Below are 25,337 nucleotides of genomic sequence, written 5' to 3' on the forward strand. Positions count from 1 at the left end.
AACTCCTTATCTTTGGGCCAGAGATGTCTCAAAGATACCCGAAGCATTTAATTGTTTTCTGCACTATCTCAGTGGAAAGACTGGTTCTTCTCCAGCTAGTTTGTTGCGAAGTCTCTTCGCAAAATTTAAGTGTACTGGGAAAATGCAACCCTGGATATTACCTCCTCCACCACGAGAACAATCTCTATTAAGATGGCTCCAACTCGGTGTTCCCTAAGGCATCTCATTCCTTGCCCACCTCCTCTTGAACTGCCTCTTCCAACTGGAAAAACACTGTCATACTTCACTTTGTTTCTCTGTTGTATTATTTTCCTGGATATCTCTATACTATTATTCCTCCTCCTTTGTATCTCTGCAGAGACCATTTTTAATCTATTTTCTGTGTGTATACAGTGAGTCTACACTTGCATGTGTATTTTCCAATTTCACTGCTGTCCCTGACAAATTGAAGTCATGTTGGTTTTATCCCCACTCTCCCAGTTTCACAGTCCTCCACTAAGGTCCTCCCATTTCTTCTTTGATATATGAGTATTAATAAAGGAGAATCAGTCTCTCCCGTGGATTTCCATTTACAAACAAGAACAAACAAATCATTGATTCAATTTGTTCTGATCTGACTAAAATCACTTTGGACCCTTGAGAGTCCTAATTTGAGAATTTTGTCTATGATGTAGATTTTTAAAATATCTTTATTAAAATGTTAGCGTTTACTTTTAATTCACACTTAGGTGTCATTTGTCTGCCAGGCAGCAATTTTCAAGCACCTTCATGAATAATCACACCTATAGTTGCATGGGATCCAATCAATGTCAACTTCATACATTTAAATTATGTTACTCAGTGATTAGTCAATAAAGCCAGCATGGAAAAAGCTGAATTATGAAACCAACAAATGATGCTGTAGCTGAGACTCTCCATGCTCCATTTCCAAATGCAAGATGCAGAGTTTAAAACAATAAATCACTACAGCAAAGGTAATTATAAAATTAATTAAAAGGACATGGGATGTGTCATGCCACTTCGTAACCAGCTGAATCACAAACAGGCCGTGGCAGTTTATAAGAGTCTTAATAATTGTTCCTTTTTTAAAAAAAATCTCAGAAAATTACTTTATAGCAAAGAAATGTAAATTGAAGTAATTTCTGTACAACCTAAGAATAGTTATATACATACCAGCTACAGAGGGATTCCTTCCTGGGAGAATACAAACACAACACAATTAACACCCCCATGCACCAATTGCAGCAATCATTGCAAGAACCAAAGCACCTCTGGCAAGCAGCACCTAACCACAGGCAGGGTGCCTGCTGGTGTGGCTGCCGTCCTCCACGGTGCTGCCCCAGCCTCTCCAGCACTCACCTATCCAACACGGTTTGCACTGTCTGGGAGCGATGTACAACACCTATGCTTTTTTGCTGTCACCCAGTCCCAGCAGAGGCACCCATCACTGGTGTGGAGGAAAAAGTGCTGGAGACTGTGGCACTCCTGCTGCCATACAATGCACAGATCCACCTTTCTTCCTGGTGGCCATCATGCCCCTACACAAAGCACCTCAATCCACCCAACTGTTGGTGGTCTCAAGGTGGAATTTACTGCTCAAAGTCTGAGCAAAAGGAGCACTAACTTGCACAAATCCACCAAAACTATCGCAGCCCTTTCAGGCACAGCTAGAGCTGCCAAAACCATCACCCGCACCCCAGGGCAAGAGGGCTGGAACAATGACTCTTGACAGACCAGCCTCAAATCTCTCTTTGGCAATGCTGCCGCACCCAAGCCTGAGCACCATGAGATGGAAACTCTCCACTGTTCCCTAAAGCTCATCCAAGCAAACCAGGAATGTTCTCCCTCCTGCCCAGATGTCACCCTGTGGCTCTGACCATGCAGATGTTGAGTTTAGAGACCTCTGCGGAGACAAGGTGGACTGGGGACTGATGCTACTACAAAGACCTTGCTCTGGAGTGTTCATACCCCCAGCAAAAGCCAGTGTTCTGGGCTTTGTCTCTGACCCCACAGAGCCCTGCAAATCCTGAATGCATGCCCACAGACCCCAGAGGACCTGAGCCCAGTGAAGCTGACAGGTTTGGGGCGGGCACCCCAAAACCAGTGCTGAGATGAGCCTCCGGGGCAAAGTACGGAGCTCTGGAGCAGCACAGTCATTACAGGGTGCCTCTGTACCTTGTCAGGCACAACAGGTAGCTCAAAGACCACAGACTAGGGTCTGATAACAAGGACATGTGCTTCTGAACACTGTTTGCACACTAGGTGGAAGGTAAAAGGCTATGACATGTGTGAAGGCAGAAGCCTGCATACAGACACTCCTCTGGTCCAAAGCAAGCAGTCCTGAGCTTTGCATCTGCTGCATGGTGCCCAAATCCTAATATCAGCAAGTTACTGCATGATTATGAGATCCTCTAGGAGGGCAAGACTCAAAGGGAGTCACTTGCCAATATCTCAAATACCCAAGACCAGAGATCACTATCAGGTCTACAAAACCCAAAGTGAGTGCCCTGTGCATGTGAAGTCAAGCAACAGCATCCGCAGCTGAGAAATGGGACAGAAATATCTACCACCCTGGTCTCAGCTGTAGACGATCACCGCCTGAGTACTTTCTGTCATTTCCAGGCATGAAGCACCTCAAACATGTTGCTAATGAATAGATAAATCTGATTTCTTCCAAGTCACAGTAATGAATAATCACAAAAATAGGGGAAAAAAGTGAAATCAGGCTCTGCTCCTGTTTCCAAGGAACAGCCGCCTTGTCCTCCTACCTCAGATTCAGCCTGGCAGCCTCCCTGCTTACTTGGCTTTGCATCTTTATTTACCCTAGTACAACCAAGCATGAAAAGAGCTACACAATGGCTTCCGAAATGTTTGACTGGCACCATGCAAGATGTCAAAGCTGTGTGCCTGAGCACCAGGCCTAGCGCAGTGAAAGCTGTCACATTCCGTGACCTTTGGTGTGTTTTGGAGCACAGCTTACTGGCCCCCACAGTCATTTACAGGCCTTTAACATGTGAGAGTAAAGAAGGAGAAAAACACTGCTGAGCATTAAGCTTTTCTATGTGGTTGCCTGCTGAGGCACCACCGGGTAAGCATCCCGTCGCACAGCTGCTTGCTGGCCAGAGTTAATGCAAAGCGTGGGGGTTCGTACCATTCAGCAGGGTGCCAAAATGGATCACTTGCAAGTACTCTGCCTCGCGCATGAAGCCGGTCAGCGGAGTGGCCCAGCCTTCGCTCAGCACCTGCACCCACTGCAGATCCAGCTGCAAAACAAACCCAAATGGCACTCCTGTCATCAGGGCACACTGAGAGGTTGCTTGTCCTTCTCTTCTGCTTCTTCAGTGCTCTCATTTGTTTTGCTTCAAATAGAGGACATTCATAAAGGGGGAGAAAGCTGTGAGGGGGTTAGACTGGGGTTGTTTTTCAAGCCAGACTCACACACTTTCATAGCACAACTGCCTGCAGGTCTGTAGTAACACAACAAAGGGGTCTGACACCCCTGGCTTGCTACAGCACAGGGTGGAGACACAGCAGAAAATGGCTGAGGATTAGGACCACAGTTCAGCTCACCATAAACCTCAGCCACAAAAGGACATATCAGAGGAACAGAGCCCCTTCTAGCAACATCCCCATCAAAGCTTCTACCCTTCAAACAGCTAAATAATGACTGAATCACAGCACGTTATCCATGCATGATGATACCTTAGTGATCTCTACAGATGGTAGCATCTCTGCTTCAGCTTGTACAGTACTGAGTTTATTTTCAGGCACAAAGAGCTCAAGAATGTCCTTAACTGAGCTGTGGGGCACGATGTTCTGAAAGAGAGAGACAGACAGCCATTGTAAGCAACATGCTGGCTTTCAAGTGCGCACCAAAAAGTCTGTATCCGAAAGCAGCTTTACAAAGCTGCTAGCGGCGGTGGCATAAAAATGACCTACTTGTATTTGGAGGAGCTCCACAACCTGCTGAATACATTCAGACACTGACGCAACGTTCGTTTTCAGCACTAGTTCAGGAGACTCGGGCTTCTCGTACTCTGAGTCAATTCCTGTGAATCCTATGGACAATTAAACCCAAACTAAATTTATTTAATATAATACTCTGTGCTCTAGAGCCAACAACACTGTACAAACAACCATGAGTATGCAACTGTGCTGGGTACTGCAAGTGACACTTGTGACAGAAAGATTAGGGAAACAGGATACTCTCACCCACTGCAAAGGGCCTTTAGTAACCCACCTCTATGTGCAGAGCTGCAATGGCAAGATATCCAACGCTTTGGAAAGCAAAAGGCAAAATAAAAGCCCACTCTTCCATACCTTTGATCTCTCCAGCTCTTGCCTTTTTGTACAGACCCTTCACATCTCTGCTTTCACAAATACTTAGAGGAGCATCTACAAAGATTTCAAAGAAAGGAAGTCCAGCTGCTTCATGAATTTTCCGTGCATTTTTACGATCCTGTTAGAAGAAAGAAGGGAAAATCGTATGTGCCTGAATTGCAGCAAGCATCTTCCTACCATACGACGTGCCCTGGAATTCAACACATATAGATACATCTCTGATACAGATTTAATAAATTAACACTAATTCTAATGAGGATTTTTCATCTCCCTTCCCCCTTTTTCTTAAAGATACTTAAAAAGAGTTCTACAACTTTCATCTGTTTTCAGTGTTTTCCATCTGAAAGATCAAGAAGCTCCCTTCATTAAGGAGATCAGCAGAACTTTAGAATGTGAATAGTTATCTGTCCTGTATCAAAAAAAAAGGAACTGCTTGCATCAGCCTGATAACAGCAGCTACTTGGTATTCTCAGGAAGCATAAAAACGCAATCAGTAGTTCTTCAAACAGAGCAGTGATAGCTCTATGACAGACTACTGCTTCTATGCCTCTTTTCTGCCTCCTAATGAGTAAACAGAAGGAGCCTCTATAGGGAGATTTTAAACTTCTCTCAGCTTTTAATTGATTTTTAATCAGCTTTTAATTGATTTGTAACACTGAATATATTCAAAAAAGTCATGTCAAACTGACCTCCAGAAATTTGTACTGCTTGCATGTCGTTCTGTTATTGGTGTATTTTAGTTAAAAGGAGCATCTGACAGCATACGTAAGAAGTCCTCTATGTAACTTTCTCTTCCCTAAGAACAATCATGAGATCTAGGTTGCCCAGAAAAGAGCAGAATATGATGCAGTGAGATTACCTTTGCAAATGGAGAAATGAAACTAGTTATGCAGACAAGCCCAGCGTCAGCAAACAGCCTGGCCACCTCTGCAATGCGGCGGATGTTCTCCTCACGGTCCCCAGGTGAGAAACCCAGGTTTTTATTCAAGCCATGCCGAACATTATCACCATCCAGGGAATAGCAAGGGATGCCATGTGAGACCAAGTACTCTTCCAGAGCAAAGCCAATGGTTGTCTTGCCAGCTCCAGAAAGGCCTGTTGAAGACAGAAAAGTGAGGGTCAGGTTTGAGGTCAAAAGAGCAAAAATGACAGTGTATTGCAATACCTCCTAGGACGCTGGCAACAAAACTCCTTCTGTCTTACATTGCTTTAGGAAGGAATGACATGGCGAAGTTGGAGACACATTTTAGCACACAGTTACCACCAGAGAGTTCTGGTCAACCTTTCTTATTGAAGGGGTGGCATTAATGTCATAAGAAAAGCTGCTACATCCCAAAATCTGGAGGGCTTCACTACAGTAGTCTTACAAAAATACTTCTTGCCATGGTGGGACAAATAAGTATCAGTAAAAAGGGGAAGCTTGAATGGATGCTGTTGCCTGAAAGTCTCTCAGCATCTTTCTCCTCCTGTTTTCCCTATGAACAGCCAAATGTTCTCCCAGATTGAACCCAAGGAGAGGTTCTTCCTGCAAATAGTGGGACAGGCTCCAGCAGCAATTGCCGGTCTGTATCCACAGACACCACAAAGCAGCACCCACAGATCTGTGTGAGCACAGAGCAGGATGGCTGGGCAGACAAGCAGCGCATCTTCAGCTGTCTGCGTCTCCTGGATTCATCAACCAGAAAGACAACAATGCAAAAGGAGGTGGCTTCTTCCCATCCCAGCTCCATTCACTTGAAGAAAAAACACTTGCTACTGGCTGTGTCAGAAAGCAGCAAGTGCACCTGGAGCATGAACCTCCTCCTTTCCCTTGGGTGTTGAAAAAAATTCTTGAGATGGAAGAGAACCTTGACTTAGGAGAGATTACAACTCCAAACACCCCACTTGTCTCAGGAAATAGCTTCAGGAGAATCTCCTATGGAGACAGCATCATCTGCTCACCTGTTTCTATACCCTTTGCGTGACACCTACTAGTGTGGAGACAAGACCCTGGGTGAGGTGGACTTTTGGTCTGATGCAGAACAGCTGTGTTTGTGCTGGAGAGGAAACCTGGCTGGGAAGAGATGAACCCTGCTGGCTGTGCCTTTGTTTTTTTGTAGTACAATAGACTAACTGATAGCTGTCCTGAGCTGGCAACGTAGGGCATTCAAGTGCCCTTCCATTTAATCCACATAGTCCATGTAGTAAAATGTCTTTCTATATAGTCTCTTAAAATTAAATTGATAGAAAGTTAGGAGACCACTGTCTATTGCAAAGAATAATCATTAGCCAGAGAAACACAAACCTACCTTTCAGACGCAAGATTTCCGAGTGATAATCAAAAAAAGAAGGAAATTGCCCTGGATAGGTTTTTTGGCTTCAAAAATTATATTAAAGCAGATTAGGTGTTGATCATCTTTTCAAAATTGAAAAGGAGAACAAAACAGAAATGTGTTTTAATCCAACATCTAGCACATAAGCTGATATAAAGGCAAACGAGAATGGCTTTACAAACCCTTCCAAATACATCTTTCAACATCTGGCAGTCAAAGAAAATACCAATATTTAACAAGCAAAGAAATAACTGGACAAGCTGCAGAAGATAGAGTTGTGTATATATTAGTGGAGCAAAAGAAATGCAATTGCTATTTCTAGCAGGCCTTAATCCTCAAACAATGTGTTTATCTTTCAAAACAGAAGAGAAGGGCAACACACCTGAAGGCATATGAAATGAGAAATAACATAAGAAGCCTGCACCGGCTGTGCAAGTAATTGCTTCCAGTGCAACTCATTGTCCAGAGAATAAATTCGTGGGAGTATTTATTCTTCAGACAAGACAACCAACTTGCTGTGCTGCTCACGAGGTCACTTTAAACACAGTAAACCTAGGTGTCCCAATAAACTTCCCACCAACCCAGAATGAAACCATCTGCATGCTCTCTTGGACAACCCTGGGCATGCCTCATTGGATCTGAGCCAAGGCTTTCTAAGCCACACGCTTAGGAACAACAAGTGTGACCCTAAAGGTCTTCTGACATGTTCAAAGGAGGCTGATAACAGCTGTGAAATTCATAAAAACATTAGTTATGGGCAGAAGCTGCCAGAGAGAATATCTTGCTGTGCCAGCACTGTGTGTCGGTGTTTCCCTCATGTAAACGTTTTGCAATTCCCAGTTCACACGGAGCTCTGATGTTTCCTGCAGATCTCAAATCCCCACCTCTGAGCCATACTCACTTATGCAAGTGGGTTTCACACATGAAGCCATGCTTTTGTGCGCAGACAAAAATACCTGTTAGCCAAACCGTGCAGCCTCGAAATCCACCCCTGGTACCGACGACCTGACCTCTCTTACTCCTGCTGACATGATGGGCTTGGTAAACCACATTGGTTGATCCCTGATGAAAACAAAGCAAAACAAACCAATTTTGTTACCTTGCTGCTCTCTGTACCAAAGAAAATTTCATTTGGGACTAACATAAGGGAGAGAAATGCAAATCCACTAAAAATCTGCATGAGCCATTGCAGTAAACCTCAGCAAATTGTCAGTTTGCTCTAAGTTGGATTTCTGTCTGAACAGCGCAGACTTGTTGTTTGAAGACAGTATTTCCCTCTGCTCAGAGCGCTCTGGTAGCAGTACCTTCACGTCTGCCACTGCCGGCAGTGGCAGAAGGTGATTTGCTTTGTTGCAGGAGCGCTGCCAGGTGACTGATACACCCGCAGGCAAGGCATGGGAGAACAGAGAGTGTGCAGAGGTACAGGCAGCACACTCCCTGCCTCTTCGGCATTTTAAAATACAGGCAGACTCGCCTATTATTTTAATTACGCTTGCAAAACAAAAGCAACTTCGTAGCTGCTGATGTACTTGGTGTGTTCAACATGACACGGCTGCTAATAATTGCAGCTGGGGCACGAAACGGCAACACAGCAGGGCTGAGCTGAGCAAAACCAGGACCCAGATGGGAAACACGGTGGGATAGGCAGACGAAACAATACCTAACACATATACGTGCGCTTCCAAGTGCAAACAAGGGATCAGCACAGCGCTGAGCCAAAGGCCTGAATTTTGGTGCTTCCTAATGTTGACCTGCTGTGGGCAGAGCAGCCTCAGCTTCTTCACTGGGACACAATCTAAACCAGGCTCTTTGTGTCCTGCAGTGCTAGCAACAGTACTTAGACAATGATTTTTTGCACATATAATATCTACAAGATCTTATTAATAGTGAGAACTTCCAACTGAGGCTTCCAAAGGAAAATTGTCAGGAAGGAACAAGGATATAAATATTTTCTCCACAGCCAGATTCTGCACAACCACAGGTTTATCCTCAGTTTCATATCATCAGTTCAAGAGCAGGTCCGGACTTTCCCATGGTTCACATCTTGCTATATAAATATTTCCACATCTGAGGTCATAGCAGAGAAGTGATCATCTTTCATTTGTTCAAGCATAAAATTTTTACAAGAAAAAGAAAAAAAGAAAAAAGGAATGGGAGAAAAATAAAGTTCAAGCTCCCTTTTAAACACGTTAGCAGAACAGCCTGATTGGGTTTTTTTTTTCCCTCTGCTTGCTGTGTCATTAACACTTCAGCATGATTTTCAGGACTTTAGTCTCAATACCCTCCAGCAATGCATCTTCTCATTCCAGGGACTCTCGCTTCCCATTTTCATTGCCAAATCAACCAGAGTGTGTGTGTCCCTGACATCTGCAGTTGTTTCAAAGGATAAAATCAATTATTTGGGGGTTGGAGTGTAGTGGATGGACAAGATGCTATCATCTGAAACACACAGCCTGGGTACCGCAGCAAAACAAAACCAACGAAACAAAACCTCTCTAGATCTGACCCCGGAAAAGTGAGTGAGCTCAATGCATCCTGGTGAGTCAGAAAATAAAAGATCTGGTTTCTGTGTTTCTTGCCATTTTGTCTGGGGTTCCTTGCAGAGGGGTCTCAAAAGTCTGTTTGAATGTTTTGAGCTTGCAAAGGTGAGCCAGCACCACAGCGGTTTAATTTCCACCCGTCCCCAGGGGTTCCGACTTGGGCAGAGACTAAATGAGCGTATGCTGAAGATCCAGCTAACAAAAATAACTCTTTCTCCCAGGAAGCACAGGTGTGCTCCTGCTGTGTTTACTCCTGGTTGAGCTCTAGCACTGCTCTGAAATTATGCATCACCTAGCCAAGGACCCTCAGCACAGCACATGCGCCCAAACGCACCTTCCCAACAGCCTGCCACCACTCAGCCCTGCAGCAAAACCTCCCCTGCTGCAGCCTAACACCTGCCCCGTGACCACACACTCCTCAAGTGCAGCACTCCAAAAACCACAAAGCATCTATTTTGCAATTTGTTTGCAAACCACAACAGATGAGACTGATATTTCTGGATGGAGAAATGAATGTGCATGCTTCGAATCTGTCACAGCCTCTGCATCAGTAGGAACTCCAGCTACACACCTGCCCTTGCAGAATGTTGATCTGCTGGATTCGTCCTGCAGGAGATGAATTACGATAACATCCGTGCCTTGGGAAGATGCAGGAACTAACACATTCCTACATGGCTGATGTAACGAGATTGTTACAAGTACACGTTGCTGTGCCATAAATCTTCCCAGTGCATGCATCTCAGAGCTTTTCTTTTGCATGCTGGCATCTTTTGGAGCTTGGGAAAACATCACTGAGGGCATTTTTGCAATTCGGCAATGCTGGCAACGCTGTCAAACCTCTTTGATCTGCTGGGAGCTGGTACCAAATCCCTCTGATTTTTCTGCTGTGTCAATAATCTTGCTGGTAAACTCTTCCTCACCCTGAGCAGCCACCTGCCACACACCAACTCAAATTCTCGGTGTCAGCTACACCAAAGATAAAGCAAGAGAGAGAAACACAAGCAAGCAGCAGATGTCTGGGATGGCAGCTTGCTTGGCTGGAAACACCAGCTTCCTACCCAGTCATCCCCCAGCTGGGACATGGCTTGGTAAGCCAGAACCGTAGCATGATCAAAACAGAGTGAAGGCACCACCCAAAATAACCACCAATGGCCTAAGAGCAAACCCTGGAGAGATTTCATCTGAACAAGCATACACTGCAAGACAGCTGGGAGGCAGAGATAACTGGTGGACAGGGTTTAATCAGATCCAGGGCTCTCCTACTGATTTTATTCCCACAGTTTAACCTCATCATTGTAACCCAAACATATTTAAAAGAGATAATCCAATTCTCAACACAACACACTCACTCCTGGATATTGGGCCCCTGGCAGGGAAAATTTAGGGACACTGGAAAGCATTTCTTGCAATAGTCTAGATCAAAGATGTGATGTTTGGGGGAGGAATTTCTTACCTAAAATTCAGCCCCAAGCAAGGCTCTAAGAAGCCAAGAAATGACCCGGCAGTGTCTCCAAAGAAGAGCCATGGAACCTCTGCAGCCAGATGGTTAAGAAGGGCACTGGTACACCCTCTCCTTTCCTTGGAAATTTACTGTTTGGCCACATGTGCATGACCTCAGCACTCAGCCCACCCTGCCTTACCTCATTCAGGCAATGAGACAAAAAATAAAGACATGGCTCCAAACCTTCTGCCACGGAGACAGCAGACCAAGAAGCCAAATCCTAACTCTGCTTTTGGCCCTCCCTTCTCGTGAACCTTTCCATGAGCCTGACAAACTGGGAGACACCAAGACCTCAGATGTCTTTAAGATCAGGCTTGAGTGAGCTATTTCCAAATGCCTCCTGGCCTGGCTTCCTAAACAAACAAGTTTTTCCCCACTGGTGGTAGAAGATGCTCCTCTGCTTTGTGAAAGCAGGTTGCAGGAAGAGGCAGGAGGCTTTTTCTTGATGTTCCTCCCAGATAAAGAGATGGACCCCTGAGACAAGAGTACACCACAACATAGACCTGTTGGAAATGAGGAAACATCAGTGTCCTCTGCTCTGAGAGCTACCACTGCTCAGTTCATGGTGTCTGAGAAAGTAACCTCAGGTTTTTGTTAAGTATTTGGTCCTGAAAGGGAGCAACTGTGTTTGCCCGCATAAATAGAAGGTTGCATGTGACTACCCACACAAGAGGTGTTGCCAGGGAGCATCTTCTCCTCTCATCTGATAGCTAAATGCCTGGTGGACTGTTCCCAACCATTGCTGACATTTGTTAGGAGCAGAACCACTGCATGATTAATAGAAAGCACACTAGAAGAATATTTAGGCTTGTCCCAACAAATTACATGCATGATTTGCCACCTTCCACTTGAAATTTAAGTATGTATGAACTCTGGTTCTTATGACACAAGGCAGCACCTCCTCCTTACCCCACCTACCCATTTCTTTAGTCAGCATCTCCATGGCTCCATAACAAATGGGGTCAGGGCAAGAAACAAGTGCAAGTGCCACATGCTATGCTGAGGGGTGGAAACAAAGGAGAAGAGCCAGAAGCTGCGCGGGACATTCAAAAGATCCCCAAAGTGCATACAGTCCCCTCAGGCCAACTCTTGCTCAGCCATCTGTAGAAGGCAGAGCTCTCCAATGTTGCAGGAGGAAAGATTTGTCATTAATAAGCAGTGCTGGTCATCACAAAGACTGATGAGGTCTAAAACAATGTCCTTATTGCGCCCTTACTTTCCCTCCGCTGCTGAGGTAGTACCTCTGCCTTGCTGTAGCTGGCACAGGCAGGGTGTGAAGCTGTCCAAGAACACAGCTCGTGGCAGGCTGCAGCAGCATCCCATTCCAGAGAGGAACTCCCTCCTGAAAACACAGCACGGATCAGCCCAAGAATGAAGCCAGTGGAGAAACACTCTTGTAGCGCGGTGCTATGAAGCACATGTTAGTCACACGTCTGGCTCACTTAACAGAAGGGCCATCTTCGTAGGAACATGGTTAGCAACCAAGTGACAGCTGGCAGGACTCTCAGCCCTGGGAAAACCCAGACACAATGGTGAGGGTAGGGTCAGGACTCCCCCAGCTGCATTTTTATTCACAGAACTATCTCATGTAATCAGGAACACAATCCCTTTTTTTTCTAGACAAGCACCTAGCCCTGTTTTGGTACTGCAGCCCGGACATCTCTCCAGGAGGGGGGAAAAAAAGGCTTTCAAAATGTTATCAATGTTTTCAGCTAATAATATTTGCAAATGGTAAAACAAGCTTTTAAAATTATAAAATGATCAAGAAGATTTCAAGTTTGAAGTCAAACACTTGCCTCTGGAGGTTGATCTAACTTACTGCTTAAAATCCCCTCCCAAATCCTGCCATCTTACCAAAAAAAAAAAAAGAAACCAAAAAACCCTAACTTTTGTCCTAATAATTGAATTTGATGCATAAAAATTAAGCTCACGAGGCTTTTCCTTAAATAACAATTTTCTTTTACCAGGGCAAGTCCATTGACTGCTCTTGCAAATGGGCAAGCTGACCTAAAGAAGACAAAGTATCCATCAGTATAAGGCGAAAAACCTTCTGTGAAAGGATTTTCTGGGCTGCAGAAAAGCAAAACTATTATACTCAGAAGAAAAGAAGGAAGAAAGGAAAGAGGGGGCTTTTGCATGTGGAACCAAAGATTTGACTATGATCACACTGAAAAATGATGGAGAAACCTCAGACTCTCTGAAGTCCCAATTCAGCTCTCTTAACCCTAAACCTATAGACTTGTGTTTGATTCATTGAATGGACTAAGGTAGTAAATACTTCAAAATCAGCTTAATTCTTTCCCAGGGGAAATCCCCACCAAGATGGAGTTCCCCTGGAAATTTTGCCCATTTCACTACCAGGAATTCTACCATTGTGGCGCAGAGCTTGGCTGGCAGGTCCAGAGGGGGAAGTGGGACTTCTCAAGCACCTGATGATGCATTACTGGCAAAACAAAAACAACCAACCCAAACCCACAACTAAACTAGGACTATGTTCCAGTCATCTTGTAAATCAGACTCTGAGTTTTAGACTGTGTGACTTCACATCAGCAAGTTGGGTGTTAAAATCTGCCTTTCTGAAGGCACCCAGATCAGGCATTTCTTTATCTCTGAATTAGATGATGTCAGTACTCTAATTTCCTTGACACGCGAAAGCTAGTGAGTCATCCTGCACTCCTACATTTTTGGGATGAATTTGCAAGGCCAGTACAGATGTTCTAAAGACAATCTTCCTATCTTCATTCCAGAAATCACAAGGGACACCCGCATGGGTAACAAATATTTGACAAACAAAGCCTCTCGCCAGCTGCTAACAAAAATAACAATTTAAACAATAAATCCTTCCGTGACTGCCCTATTTTTAATATTCGTGCAGCTCTGCTAAATTACCTCCTCTAAATGAACCCATTTAAGCCGTTCAGCTCGAGTTCATTTTGCAAACAACGGGTTTGACACTGCAAAAGGAGAACTGCTTTGCTTTGATGTATGGCATTTGTTACAAGGCAGCTCTGGATCATGCCAAGACTGCTGGACCACACTCAATGCAAAACTGGTTATCTTGCCAAAGGAGGGAACATAAGCTATGTTCTTACTGCAGTACAGATAAGTTTTGGGATTAAACACCCACAGAAAGTGATCAAGAACATCTAACCTCAGAGAATACCAAAAAGAAGGGAAATACATGACCAGAAGATAGGTGACCAGTTAAAAAACACAGAGATGGTGTAGCTCCATGACCTCCACTGGCAAATCCAATGCCCAGTGGTGCACAGAGCTGTGACCAACAGCCAGCTGAGCTGCTATGCACAGTGCAAGGGCATCTGCATGAGAAATGCTGTACCAGAACAGAGCAGCACAACATCATTCCCATACCAGCAAGAACTACCAAGTACACAAGACCATGCTTCTTTATCTTCTTTTGGAGCAAACTATCAGGTTACAGAAATGGTAAACTGAGAATGACTCCCTCAGATTCAGGGACAAGAGGGATGGAGGACAAGGGTACATACTGTGACTACACATTAACTTCAGTATAAAAAAATACCAATCAGGTAGGAATTGTATCTACATGTAATTTTATTTTTTTTTTCCCTGAATATGAGATTTAGGAATTTAATTAATGGGTTGTGGGTCCCTATGGTAAATAAACCAGTGTAAATGTCCCACCTCTTACCATGCCAAGGGAGGCACCCTATCCCTTAAAACAGAACAGAGAGACAGACAGGACTAATACACCAAATACCACGGAAGTTAAAATTTGATGTGCAGTGTAGAGATTGTCAGCTGAACTAAATTTTGTTCAGTTGTAAGATACAATCAAAACCACAAGCCCTGCGATTCAGAGATGCCACATGGGACTGGCTTACTCAGAGGGTCCTCCAGTGGGCGCTAGGAGCCAACACGTCAGCGCAATATCCCGTTTCATCAAAACCATTCCCTTTGATTGCTCCACAAATCAGTTCAACAAACCAGGACCACTGTTAACCTTCCTTCAAAAAAGCTGAACTAGCACTGCTTTAACACATAACACAGTGAGTCACATTCAAGCGTTTCGTGTCCCCATTAACTCAGTTTGCAACAGGCTTTCAAACTTGGAAGCCAACATCTAACCATCTAACCATAGCATGTGGGACTTCAGCTCCATCTTCTGCTAAGTGAGAAAGCAGGATTTCCTCCAAGCTAGCACAGATTGACCTGAGCCCATGTTGTCTCTACAACAATAAGGGGACAAGATACCTGTTTTTAACATCCTCATCATATCCCTCTCAGGAAAGAAATCCTGTATCTGCTGAAAAGCTCTAGTGGGAACCACAAAGGATCTACATTTCAAGCAGCTTAATCAGGTTTTAAAATACATATTTCTGTAAAAGAACTAATCCTCTTGCATCACATCCCCACAGGACACGGTGGCAGCCTGCTGAAAGAATAAAGCTGGACACTAGCTCAGGCTGGTGGGGGCTTAGCATCACAGCCACATGGTGCCTCTCCCTGCCCCATAAAGCATCCAGGATGGACATGCAGTCTTGAACCTGGTATCCTGAACCACATGCATTTGACTTTGCAATGGTCAATGGCTGCTAGCAAGCGACACAAGATCTCTCTCCACCTCAGTGATCCTTTTGAGGTTTGCAAAGTGCAAAAGCAGCAGTAGGAAGGACTGTGGGAAAGCTCAGCCAGAAACACCATGCAGGACATGGTTAAACAGGGGAACTTGGCTGAGCAGGCCAAAAGTTCACTTGGCTGGAAAATATCATAAACATGAATTCATGGAAGGAAAGTTCATCAAGGACTATCAGGAAGAAAGGCAGGGCCTCTGGTATCTTGAGTTGTAAATCAGTAGGAGTTCGGACAATGCACTGTAGTGTCCCAGCCATAAACTCTTCCCTGGCCCCCACTCTTGACTGCTGCTGAAGACTGCAGACAGGGCCAAGCAAACTCAGTCTCCTTGGTCTTTCTCTTGGCTGAAGGCAGAGTTGCTTTCACAGTCATATGATTAAGCATGCCATCCAATGCAACAAGCTGCATGAGACAAGCCCAGTTGAGGATTCAAGGTCAGAGACACAAGGATAATCCACAGACACTATCATGCCCTGAGGGTGGCACCATCTCCAATTTTACAGGCACAGAATAGCACAAAGTAAAGCAAACAGCAGATCAAGACTTGAGCTCCCACAATACTTAAGCCCTATAAAAATGACATGCTTGAAAAGCAGCTCCCCTAGACTTCAGGCTGCACCTCCAAGAGCTCAATGCTCCTCATATCCATCCTCATGGTCGCAGACCGGCTTTGCAAAGGTGGGGGCAGATGCAATGAGTTGCGCCGGCCGTGGCTGAGGTGACTTGTTCAGCACCATGCTCAAGGGCCAGGGCAGAGGCAAGCACACAATGGAGTCTCCTGCAGCAGCAGAAACCTCCTCTAAAATGAGGGAGTTTTCCCTCTTCCACACCCACTGGCAAAAAACAACGGATCTCCCCATCAGAAGGGCTGGGCAGGCCTGAAAAATGACCTCCCACTGACACACTTTTTTGCACTACAATGGAAAGCTGAAAACATTTTGATACTGAAGAAAACATTCTGTTCTGCCAGAGGCTGTGAAGACCTCAAGGTTAGAAAGTCCTGGAAATGCAGGTACAAATGCTTGTTTTTCAAAGAATCATGAGAAAAGCCCATCTCAGCAAACCCTGAAAAGCTGCATCTACAGGGAAGCCACGTTCAAAAAGAGAAAAAAAAAAAAAAAGCCAACTGGCTCCCTTCTCAAGCTCTGATCTCCAAACAGGCCAACACATTTTGGCACCCACTCAGTAGATAAAGCTTTCGACACATATAGTTGTGACTGAGCCAAGCTATAAGTAAACGAAAAAGGACTGCTCTGAGAGTGACAGGAGGCAGTGCTCACAGCAAGCTGATTTTGTCTTACGGGCAAAATCCTAACTTCCAGTGTGCCGTTTTGTGACGCACATCCATGCCAAATGCCTTGACCAAGCTTTGTTGCATCTCTCCTTCTGTTAATGATACACTCCAAGTAAATTTTCACTTGGAAATTATTAAGCTGCCAGACCATTAAGGAACTATTTCGCACTTCCTACAGCTCTGATTCAGAGTTAAATCAGAGATAACCATTAGTCACCCTGCTCACAATAATAGTAAATTAATAAACAGCAACCTGAATTACATGGCATTTCTCTTAATGGACTTTAAAGATACTGAAGTGTACAAGCACTGTGATCAAAGTACAAGTTCAAGACAGGGCATACCTTTAGGACCATTAATACAGGCCCTGCACACCACTTGCCTTTTGTGGGCATGTAAAACTGCAAGTTTATCTAAAACACCTGGTTTCAGATAGGCAAGGTCCTTTCATTTTTAAAGGCTATTCAAATACACCCTCCAGGATCAACATCAGAGCAATAAAAAAAAACAAATGCAAGTATGCCACTGCTTATCTTGAAAACTCTCCAGAAAAAACAAAATCCCTGTGGCCTCAATCTAAGTTTCAGCTGCAGTGCACATGTCTGGGTAGCACTGGCTCTTCAAAATCATTTGCTGTCTTGCCTAAAACCACCTGTTGATGCTGCCCAAAGACAGCATAGATAGAAACCTATGCCCGAGTTACGGGTTTTGGCACAGATTTGTAACTGGCTGTGACTTCATCAGTACAACCTGAAAACCAGACGAGGCTGGAGTCTGTATTTATCCAGGAGTCCAGCGGCAGGACAGGAAACAACATGCTGACTCAAAGCGCTTTGACTCAAGAGCTGGAAAAATCACAGTTGGGTTTAGGTGCCCTGGCCACTACCCCAGATGGCACCCACCATGCCGACCACCGTCTCCAGCAGTGCCTAGCTGCACTTCTCCAAACCAGGCCCTGGGAGAGGAAGAAATACTGTGAAGAACCGCTAGTCCTGTTGGGAAAGCAGAAGATTAACCTCCGAGCGCATGAGCAGGTATCAGGCCTGACCTACCTGCCCGTCTCCCACAAAGACAAGGAGAAAAACCCTTCAAAGTTCCCTTCCACTTTTCCATGTACACACCCTCGTACAGCCCCAGGAGATGCTCTGACCATGCAGCTTCCTGGGAAACTTGCCCTATTTCTCCTGCTGCCATGGCAGTACCAGGGGACACCAGAACAAGCCTCCCTGCACTTGGGGAAGGTCCACCAAGGTCCTCAGCTTGCAGCTTCTGGGGCTGGACCACACCAAATTGATTATTTTGTTCCACATCCTCTGGAGGGCTCAGTCTCTCTGAACCATAGAAATAAAGGGGCATTAATATTTAGGAGCCTGTAACTTTTTCTGGCTTTTTTTTTCACTGAAATTCCCCAAATGGAACACCCTGATTCTTACAGAGTATGTTTAATAAACATGGGTCTGGCAACTGGCAGCCTCGCAAAACAGTGCGAGTGAAGGAAACAGCAAGGTGGGGCAACAGACTGGAAAGGTAACTTTTTAATAGCAAAGGACTTCAAAAGAAACAGGGAGAAGAAGGGAGAGAGCTATAGGAAACGACAGAAGTTGAAATAACTGTGTATCAAGATAGTTAATCTGCTGACCTTTCTGTGATCTTCGAAAAAGAGAGATATAAAGCAAAAAAAGTGATAGAAAATATATCAAATATACCAATATACTAAGTATGAAATGAGCAACTAGAAACCAATCATCTTTTACTGTCACAGTGCAATGAGTTAGGTACTGTGTTTCACAAAATAAATCACAGCTGTAAAGGCAAGACTTTTGAATCACTGGATAAAACATCAGAAACGCTGTACTGAGTAATTCAACCCAGACCAAGCCACACTAACTCCCTGAAATCACAGCTCTGCTGCTTGGTGTAGTTGCCTGTGCAAGTGTCACAGTGATGAACTACACTGAACTACTTTGAACATAAACATCCTTAAAAATGTTTTGGTCTTTATGTTCAAAACATAAGTAAAGAATAAGTGTGAGAGGAGATGAATGCATGTTTGTTTAGGTTTTTTTTTAAGTGAACTTTTTATTTTACATTGCTTTGAAATTTAATTTATGAAGCTATACATATGTTACTGCACAGCCTGTGATATCACTTGGCCCACCCTGTGCCTGCAGTTTTTCAACATGAAAATAGCTTTTAGGCAAAGAAACTAAGCCTTTTCCTGTTTTCTCAGAGTAGTCATCTGTTTTGTAGGGTTTTTTTCTCTTTAATTAAAAAAAAAAATCTAAATTATTTGTACATTTTAATTTATCTTTAAATCAGACCACATAATTTGTGACTGTGCACATAAACCCTACACAAGCAAAACTGAATTATCAGAAGTTACCACTTTGTGATCCACTGAGCTATGGAAACAACATCCCAGTGAAAGCAAGGGATGCCACATGCCATGTGGTTCAGAGTCCTGGAAATACTTTCACAAGGCCAGACACATGACAAACCTGTAACACCCCCAAAAAGGCAGCTTCAGTACTGGGCTTTCTTTCTCCCCTAAGCACCCCTTCTCTCCACTAAGAGAAGCTCCCTGGAAGCAGTCAGTGAGGATGATGTTTGCCCACTGCCAGGGGCAGGACTCTGGCAGCCAGCTCTGAACACCTCCACCCCAACATGCATTGAGCTGCATTTTCTGCGCACCCACAGGGACATGCAAGCCACGCAGACAGTGGCTCTGGCGAGGGGCCAGCCCCTCCAGGGCAGGGCCATGCCCATGGGCTTGTGCTCCGTGGCAAGGCGCTTTCACGGAGCACACTGCTCCTTCTGTACGCTCCTGCTTGGTATGAAAACGCTGCTCAGTGGGGAGAAGTAACGAGCTACGGAAATACCAGTGACACCTCAGACGCAGAGAGAACAAGCTGCTGTTTCGACAGGGCTAAAAGGACTGCTCAGCCCTGAATGCGGCGCTGTGCAGGAGCCCACACAATGAACAAGGGCAGTCCCACAGCTCCATGCTACTCACTGCAATTACTTTACCGTGTACTTACTCCTGAGAGCAGGATTTCACGACTGGGGCACACAGGGGGCTTGTGTAAGGAACATTAAGTCTTTAAGGTCATCCTTACAGACTGTTCTTGTCCCCCAGAAGTCAGCCCTGAAACTGGTCAGAAATGAATGCTGTTAGTGAGGTCTGAGAACTGAAGGACACTTCCCAACACTTAGAGGACTTCAGGCTTCTTGCAACACCATGAGCAGAAATGAAGGGAGCATTTCCATACTAACCAGCCAAAGATTCCTGCACACCGAGTCTTGGGTCTTCCGCAGAATTAAGGTGCCTTGTTCATTTTCAAGGACAACACATGCAGAAGTAAAAAAAAATTCACTTTTCTTCTTTGTACCCTACCATAAGCTTCTATTAATAAATGGGTGTGCAGTTAAAATATCCTCAAATTACCCACAAACTCCAGAGAACATTCAGACTGAATTCATGTACAATTACTCAATATCCAAAACGAGGAGCTCAGTCAAATAACACAACCAGTCCATCTTGTAACAGCTACCACTACTGCACCTTTGAAAAGCTGACAGCTAGCAAACATCACCAGCGAAACCTATTTTGGACATATTCTAGGACAGAGAACAATGCTGGAAACAACCATCCCCACAAAACCTTCTCTGTGGGAGAAAAATTAACACATCACCCACATTATGGAGAAGTGGTAAGCCCTGACATTTCATTAGTAATAAGGACTTTTATGAGTCATAACAATTCATGTTACTGGGAGAATGAAAAATGAGGATTAAGTAGGGAGCATCAGAAGGACGAGCTGTGGTACTAACAGGGCTCTCAGGAGGGCAAATTATTCCGTGTGTCCCATCTTCATTTTCTAATGGTACCGTCTTGGCTGTTGCAGGTACAAAACGTGTCATGAAAAATTCACCACCATATTAAAACTCCTTTAAGCTACAACATTCAGCCTGCTACTTGCAGGAGCATATTGTGTTGTTGCCTGCTCCTTCATTAGGCAGAATCTCTGATGCACTGCCAATGCCTCAACCCTCCTGAACCACACCGTGTAATTGCACTGAGACCGAATGCAATTGTCTGTTTGTGTATGCTAATAACTGAGCTGATCAAGGGACCCCTATCAAAGTTAAATGCCTTATCCCAGTCCTTTGGTATCAACTTGAGATGGCTAAAACTGAGACACTGGGACTGCGTTAGGAGCAAGAACTTCACCTATGCTCTCTGCAACACATGTCCCGGCCATAGACCAGGAGGATCATTAACGGAGTATCACTGCCATTTCATCATAATTATCAAAACCTCTTGTCATTAGTGAAGTCATACCTTTTCCCATTCTATCAGCTACCTAGAAGATAAGCACATGAAAATAAGCCCACAACTGTCAACCAGATAGCATCTGTTTTGACAGTCTCAGTACAAAGGTCAGCCACGATCCTGCTTATAAAGGTCATTTTTTCAGCCCAGGGTAGAGGCAAAGGAGAGGGATTATTCTGGAAGTTCACTAATGCCTCTCTCCTATCACAGCAATAAATAAAATTCCCCTACACAGCTCACGTCTTGCATCCCCTTCCAGAAATAATCCCTAAACCACAGGTTTTCATGTTTCCAAGAACATCCTGCCACACAGGCGTGCTTTGTTAAGCATGGCTTTGGTTGCATTTCTACCCAGACAGATTACCAGTGTGCTCAAACTGCACTGGATCCATCTGAAAAGTTTACGACAAAGTAAATAAATAAATGGACCAGCAAAGCAGCCCAAAAGACTTACATCAAGATTTCTTACAGTTCTGATCTAAAACCTGGAAAGTGTACGTGCAGCCAGAAGGACCCAGACCTCACATCCCAAATCCAAGAAGTGGGAGAGGGCAGCTAGGAAGAGGAAAAAGGTTTCTGGCTGTAACTGCGATTTGCAGTTTTCATTTCCAACTGAACTACGCTCCGGATATTACTATTTGTCTTTGCTGTGCAGCTTTTCTGTGAAACACGATGGCTCTTGCTGCAGCGCTGGCAGCCGCTGGGTGCTGGTGGCGGCTGTCTCACCAGCGTCTCCCCCCGGGTGGGACCTGGGCAGAAACCCGACAAGCCGTGAGCGCGGTAGTGGCTCAGCTTCTTGCTGACTCAGCCTTCGGCCTCGCCCGGGAGGACCGGCTGCGCCGGGCACCGCTACCGCGCTTGCCGGGTGCGGCGGGGCGGTGCGCGGCTCACCCGCGGGCAGCCGAGCTGTGCCCGGGGCACGCACCGCTCGCACACCTACACCAGCGCGGACCGACGCCTGGCGACAGCATTCACCCTCAGCGCCCTGCACCGTAACGCGGCGGATTTAACGTCCTCCTGCGAGGGGATCGGGGTACCCCGGGAGGAGGACGATGGGTCCGGCCCCAGCGCCGAGCAGAAGGCGCTCGCCAGCCGCAGACGGGACCCGCGGGGGTCGATCCCCCTGGGGAGTCCACGTCTGCCCAGCACCGCCCGCCTCGGCGCGAGCCCGCAGCCCTGCAGGAAAAGCGGCAATGTCAGGAGCATGAGGAAAGGGTTTGTCTTAGCAGGGAGCTGGAAGCGCCCTACAGCAGCCGCAGCCCCCCGCCCGCCAGCCCCGTCCTACCGTCTGCGGTCGGCTCGACATGGTGACGGGCGGCGGGGCCGGGCTGCGCCGGGCCTATAAGGGCTCCCGCGACACGTAGCGAGTCCCTGGGCCGGCCCCTTTCGCCCTACGCCCGCCCCTGCCACCTCCTTCTCTGCCCCAGTCAGCAGCGAAGGGAGGGCGGCAACCCTCGGACGGGGAGGGAGGCCTGGCTCCGAGTAATGGGCGCAAGGCCCGGGGAGCATCGTGACAGTGCGGGGCTCGGCCCCCTCAAAGGACGAGTCACCCCCCGACAGAGGGGGTAACAGGCAATGACAAAAGCTCCCAGCCCGATGGCTTAACGATGCTAATCTAAACGTCCCTTGAAATTCACTATCTGGGGCTTGCCTGTCGAGTTTGGGCTCAGCTATGGCATGGTGCCTACAGACACAGAGGTGACAGGCAAGCTGGCTTCTCCCCTGCCAAGGCACAGGAGGGGGAAAGACTGAGATAGGGGCATTTGGCCAAGATGCAGGCACCTAGGGTAAAAGGACCCATCCTTGTCTGGATCATGCATGTCCTCAGACAGAAGCCACATGTGAATTTAAGCAGAGGGAGAGAAGGAAGGGGTTTCCACAAAAAACAAGTTGAAAAATCACCTCTGTAAGATAATAATGCCTTAAAAAAACAATGCTGTATACTGGCCCCCAACTGGGTGGCCGAAATGCCAGAAAGGTTAGAAAGAAATTCAGTCTACTGCTAGATAAAGCTCAGCAGGTGAGGGGAACAGAAGCCCACGCCTTACAGCAGTGCCCCATATCCTCTAATTTTTCACCACTGGAAAAGCCCACGTCCTAGGATATTGCTGAAGCAGAGGACAGGCAACATCCTGGAAAGGTAGAAGGAAATCACAGTACATCCTTGGCATGGCCTGTCAGCTAGTGGCAAAGGAAGAAATGTTACCCATGGATGTGTAAATCTGCACCTGGGGATCCATGGCCTGATGGAGCATGACACTTGTCCTCTGACCACTTTCTCCTGATCCCTACCCATATATCTATGAATCCAGCCCAGGGCTACGAGGACAGATATGAAAACAGTGCTGCCTCTTTTCTAGAAAGAGAGAACTCATTTCTCTTCATGCCTAGAAGAGCAAGCACTCTCTCTAGGTCCAATGTGCAGAGCCTGCTTTTAGCATGGTAGCTGTGGGCATCCGTTCGCATATGTTCGTCACATGATCACCAGCAACCATGCATTTCCTTCACCATAAAAATACTCCCGTTTCATTTCTATCTTTCATTCCATTGAAGTTTAAAATGCTGGTGCCCTGAAAGATGCTCCTTGATGGAAAAAGGAAAACAGATGGCAGGAGTTTGCAAAGCTCCCTGAGATAACTAGGAGAGGGACTCTTAAAATAAACCATGGGAAACCTCAAAAGAGAGGTGAAAGGAAATACAGTGGAATAAATGGGGTTCATCAAATGAAATCTTGCTGGAGGAAGAAGAGGGCACAGCTTGGGGAAGGAGGAACAGGTACAGTGTGAAGGAATGGGGCTGGAAGGAGGCAAGCAGCACCTGTTCACCCAACTCCTCAAGCCAGGCAGCTGTTACAGTGCTATCAAATCAACTAATCCTCAGCATAATTCCAGTTAAACCCACGCTATTACATTTGAGCTAAATAATACCACAGTCACTTTTTAGCATCTTTCATTTCGTGCCTTTCCTTAGATTGGTTATTTGATTATCCAGCTGCAGATTATAGTTCCTGCTGTAAAACCAATATAGCATGCTTGGAAAAACAGGCAAACAAGCCCGAAGACACTACCCAGTGGAAAAGAGTATCCTGGTGCAGGGAACCCTCCCACAACCGTTGCGTAGCCACAACGCAGGCTACGCCGCGTCCCCTGGAGGGCGTCAGGAGAAGGACACGTTAAATGACAAGTTAAATGACAAAGTCTGCCGGTGCACAGCAAAATGACATGGAGGGGCTCGGCCTTCCCGCAAGCATGGTGGCAGCCAAGCATTATCCAAGGCTGCCGCTCAGGAGAGACTTTGCGCCGTGCTCAAATCAGAGCACCCAGATTCAGCATGTCATCTTTTCTTTGCACACAGATCTGGGTAAATTTGTTAACGTGAGAGCTTCAGAACTGATCCAGTCAGTGTTGACCTGGCAGAAGAAGTATATACAATCTCAGGGAAAATACAGGTGATTACAGGTTAACCTTAGCTCTCACTGTATTTGTGTCTCTGCTCTACTGCAGCATAGGAGAGACCGTTATTATCTCTGATGAGTTAATTGCACATAACTTCTAGAAGTATTTTTATGTGCGTTTTGTTGAGTTGGATAAAAACATTTAATATTCTCCTTCTGTGGGATGATTTTTAAATTCCCATCTTTCCACCCTTACCATGTTACCTTTCCGTTGTGCATCTTTAGTAAAAAAAAAGGAGGTGAAAACATGCCCAAAAAACCAAAGCAAGTGGGGAAATACATTTAATGAAGAAAGAGTAGCATCAAGAAGGGGTCTGCATAAAAGAAAAGGCAGAAAGAGGAGCTCCTGTAAACATGGACCACCATAAACCATTCTGGCCTTATACACAACTAGTTCCAGTGAAGACATTTTGGAAAACCAGTTCTTTCTCATTAAAAATGAGCAATAGAAAGGTCAGTGGAAAGACAGCAAACTTGTGTTACTAACAGCAAAAATAGCACTGAGAGCGTGTAACACCTCCATGTTTCACCTAGATATCTATCAGTGAGACAGAAAACAAGTCAACGTTATCTCCATTTGTTGCATCATTCTTCATTTCTTACTTCACTGAAGTTATCTCCCTTCTAGGAATTGACTACTTATAACCTGCCTGAGAATTCAAGCAAATACGAAACATTTTGTGTATAAAACATTAAAGCTTCCCCCCCCCCCCCCTTATTTTCCCAAGCACAACACAGAAAATGGGAAAATGGTATGAATTTCTGTAACATTAATTTCTAATAATGTATATGACTGTTGCCTCAAGTTTTAATCTGTGTGTGCTTTTCAAAGACACAATTGATGAAACAATCAGAAATTAAGCAAAAAGGAAAAAATCTAATTGCTTATCTCAAGAGACATGCAAATTAGAAACACTCAATTCATTTTTATTTAGAACTTCTTGG

At 45.4% G+C, this 25,337-nt stretch overlaps 1 protein-coding gene across 1 annotated transcript in view; it reads right to left on the reverse strand.

Moving 5' to 3' along the window:
- PAPSS2 (3'-phosphoadenosine 5'-phosphosulfate synthase 2) overlaps positions 1-22,332 on the reverse strand; it is a 29,326-nt gene extending 6,994 nt beyond the window's left edge. Inside the window, exons 1-7 of the mRNA XM_057415612.1 lie at positions 22,224-22,332; positions 7,610-7,715; positions 5,201-5,436; positions 4,321-4,459; positions 3,940-4,058; positions 3,703-3,816; positions 3,152-3,263 (exon numbers count right to left, since the gene is read on the reverse strand). Coding sequence (XP_057271595.1) covers positions 3,152-3,263; positions 3,703-3,816; positions 3,940-4,058; positions 4,321-4,459; positions 5,201-5,436; positions 7,610-7,715; positions 22,224-22,244 — 847 coding nt within the window. The 5' untranslated portion in view covers positions 22,245-22,332. The remainder of the gene's footprint in view (positions 1-3,151; positions 3,264-3,702; positions 3,817-3,939; positions 4,059-4,320; positions 4,460-5,200; positions 5,437-7,609; positions 7,716-22,223) is intronic.
- Positions 22,333-25,337: the final 3,005 nt, after the last annotated feature.

This window comes from Pezoporus wallicus, unplaced genomic scaffold (assembly GCF_028554395.1).
Source record: "Pezoporus wallicus isolate ANWC-B61680 ecotype Strahan unplaced genomic scaffold, APGP_CSIRO_Pwel_v1 contig_736, whole genome shotgun sequence".
In the NCBI taxonomy this organism is placed as follows: Eukaryota; Metazoa; Chordata; class Aves; order Psittaciformes; family Psittacidae; genus Pezoporus; species Pezoporus wallicus.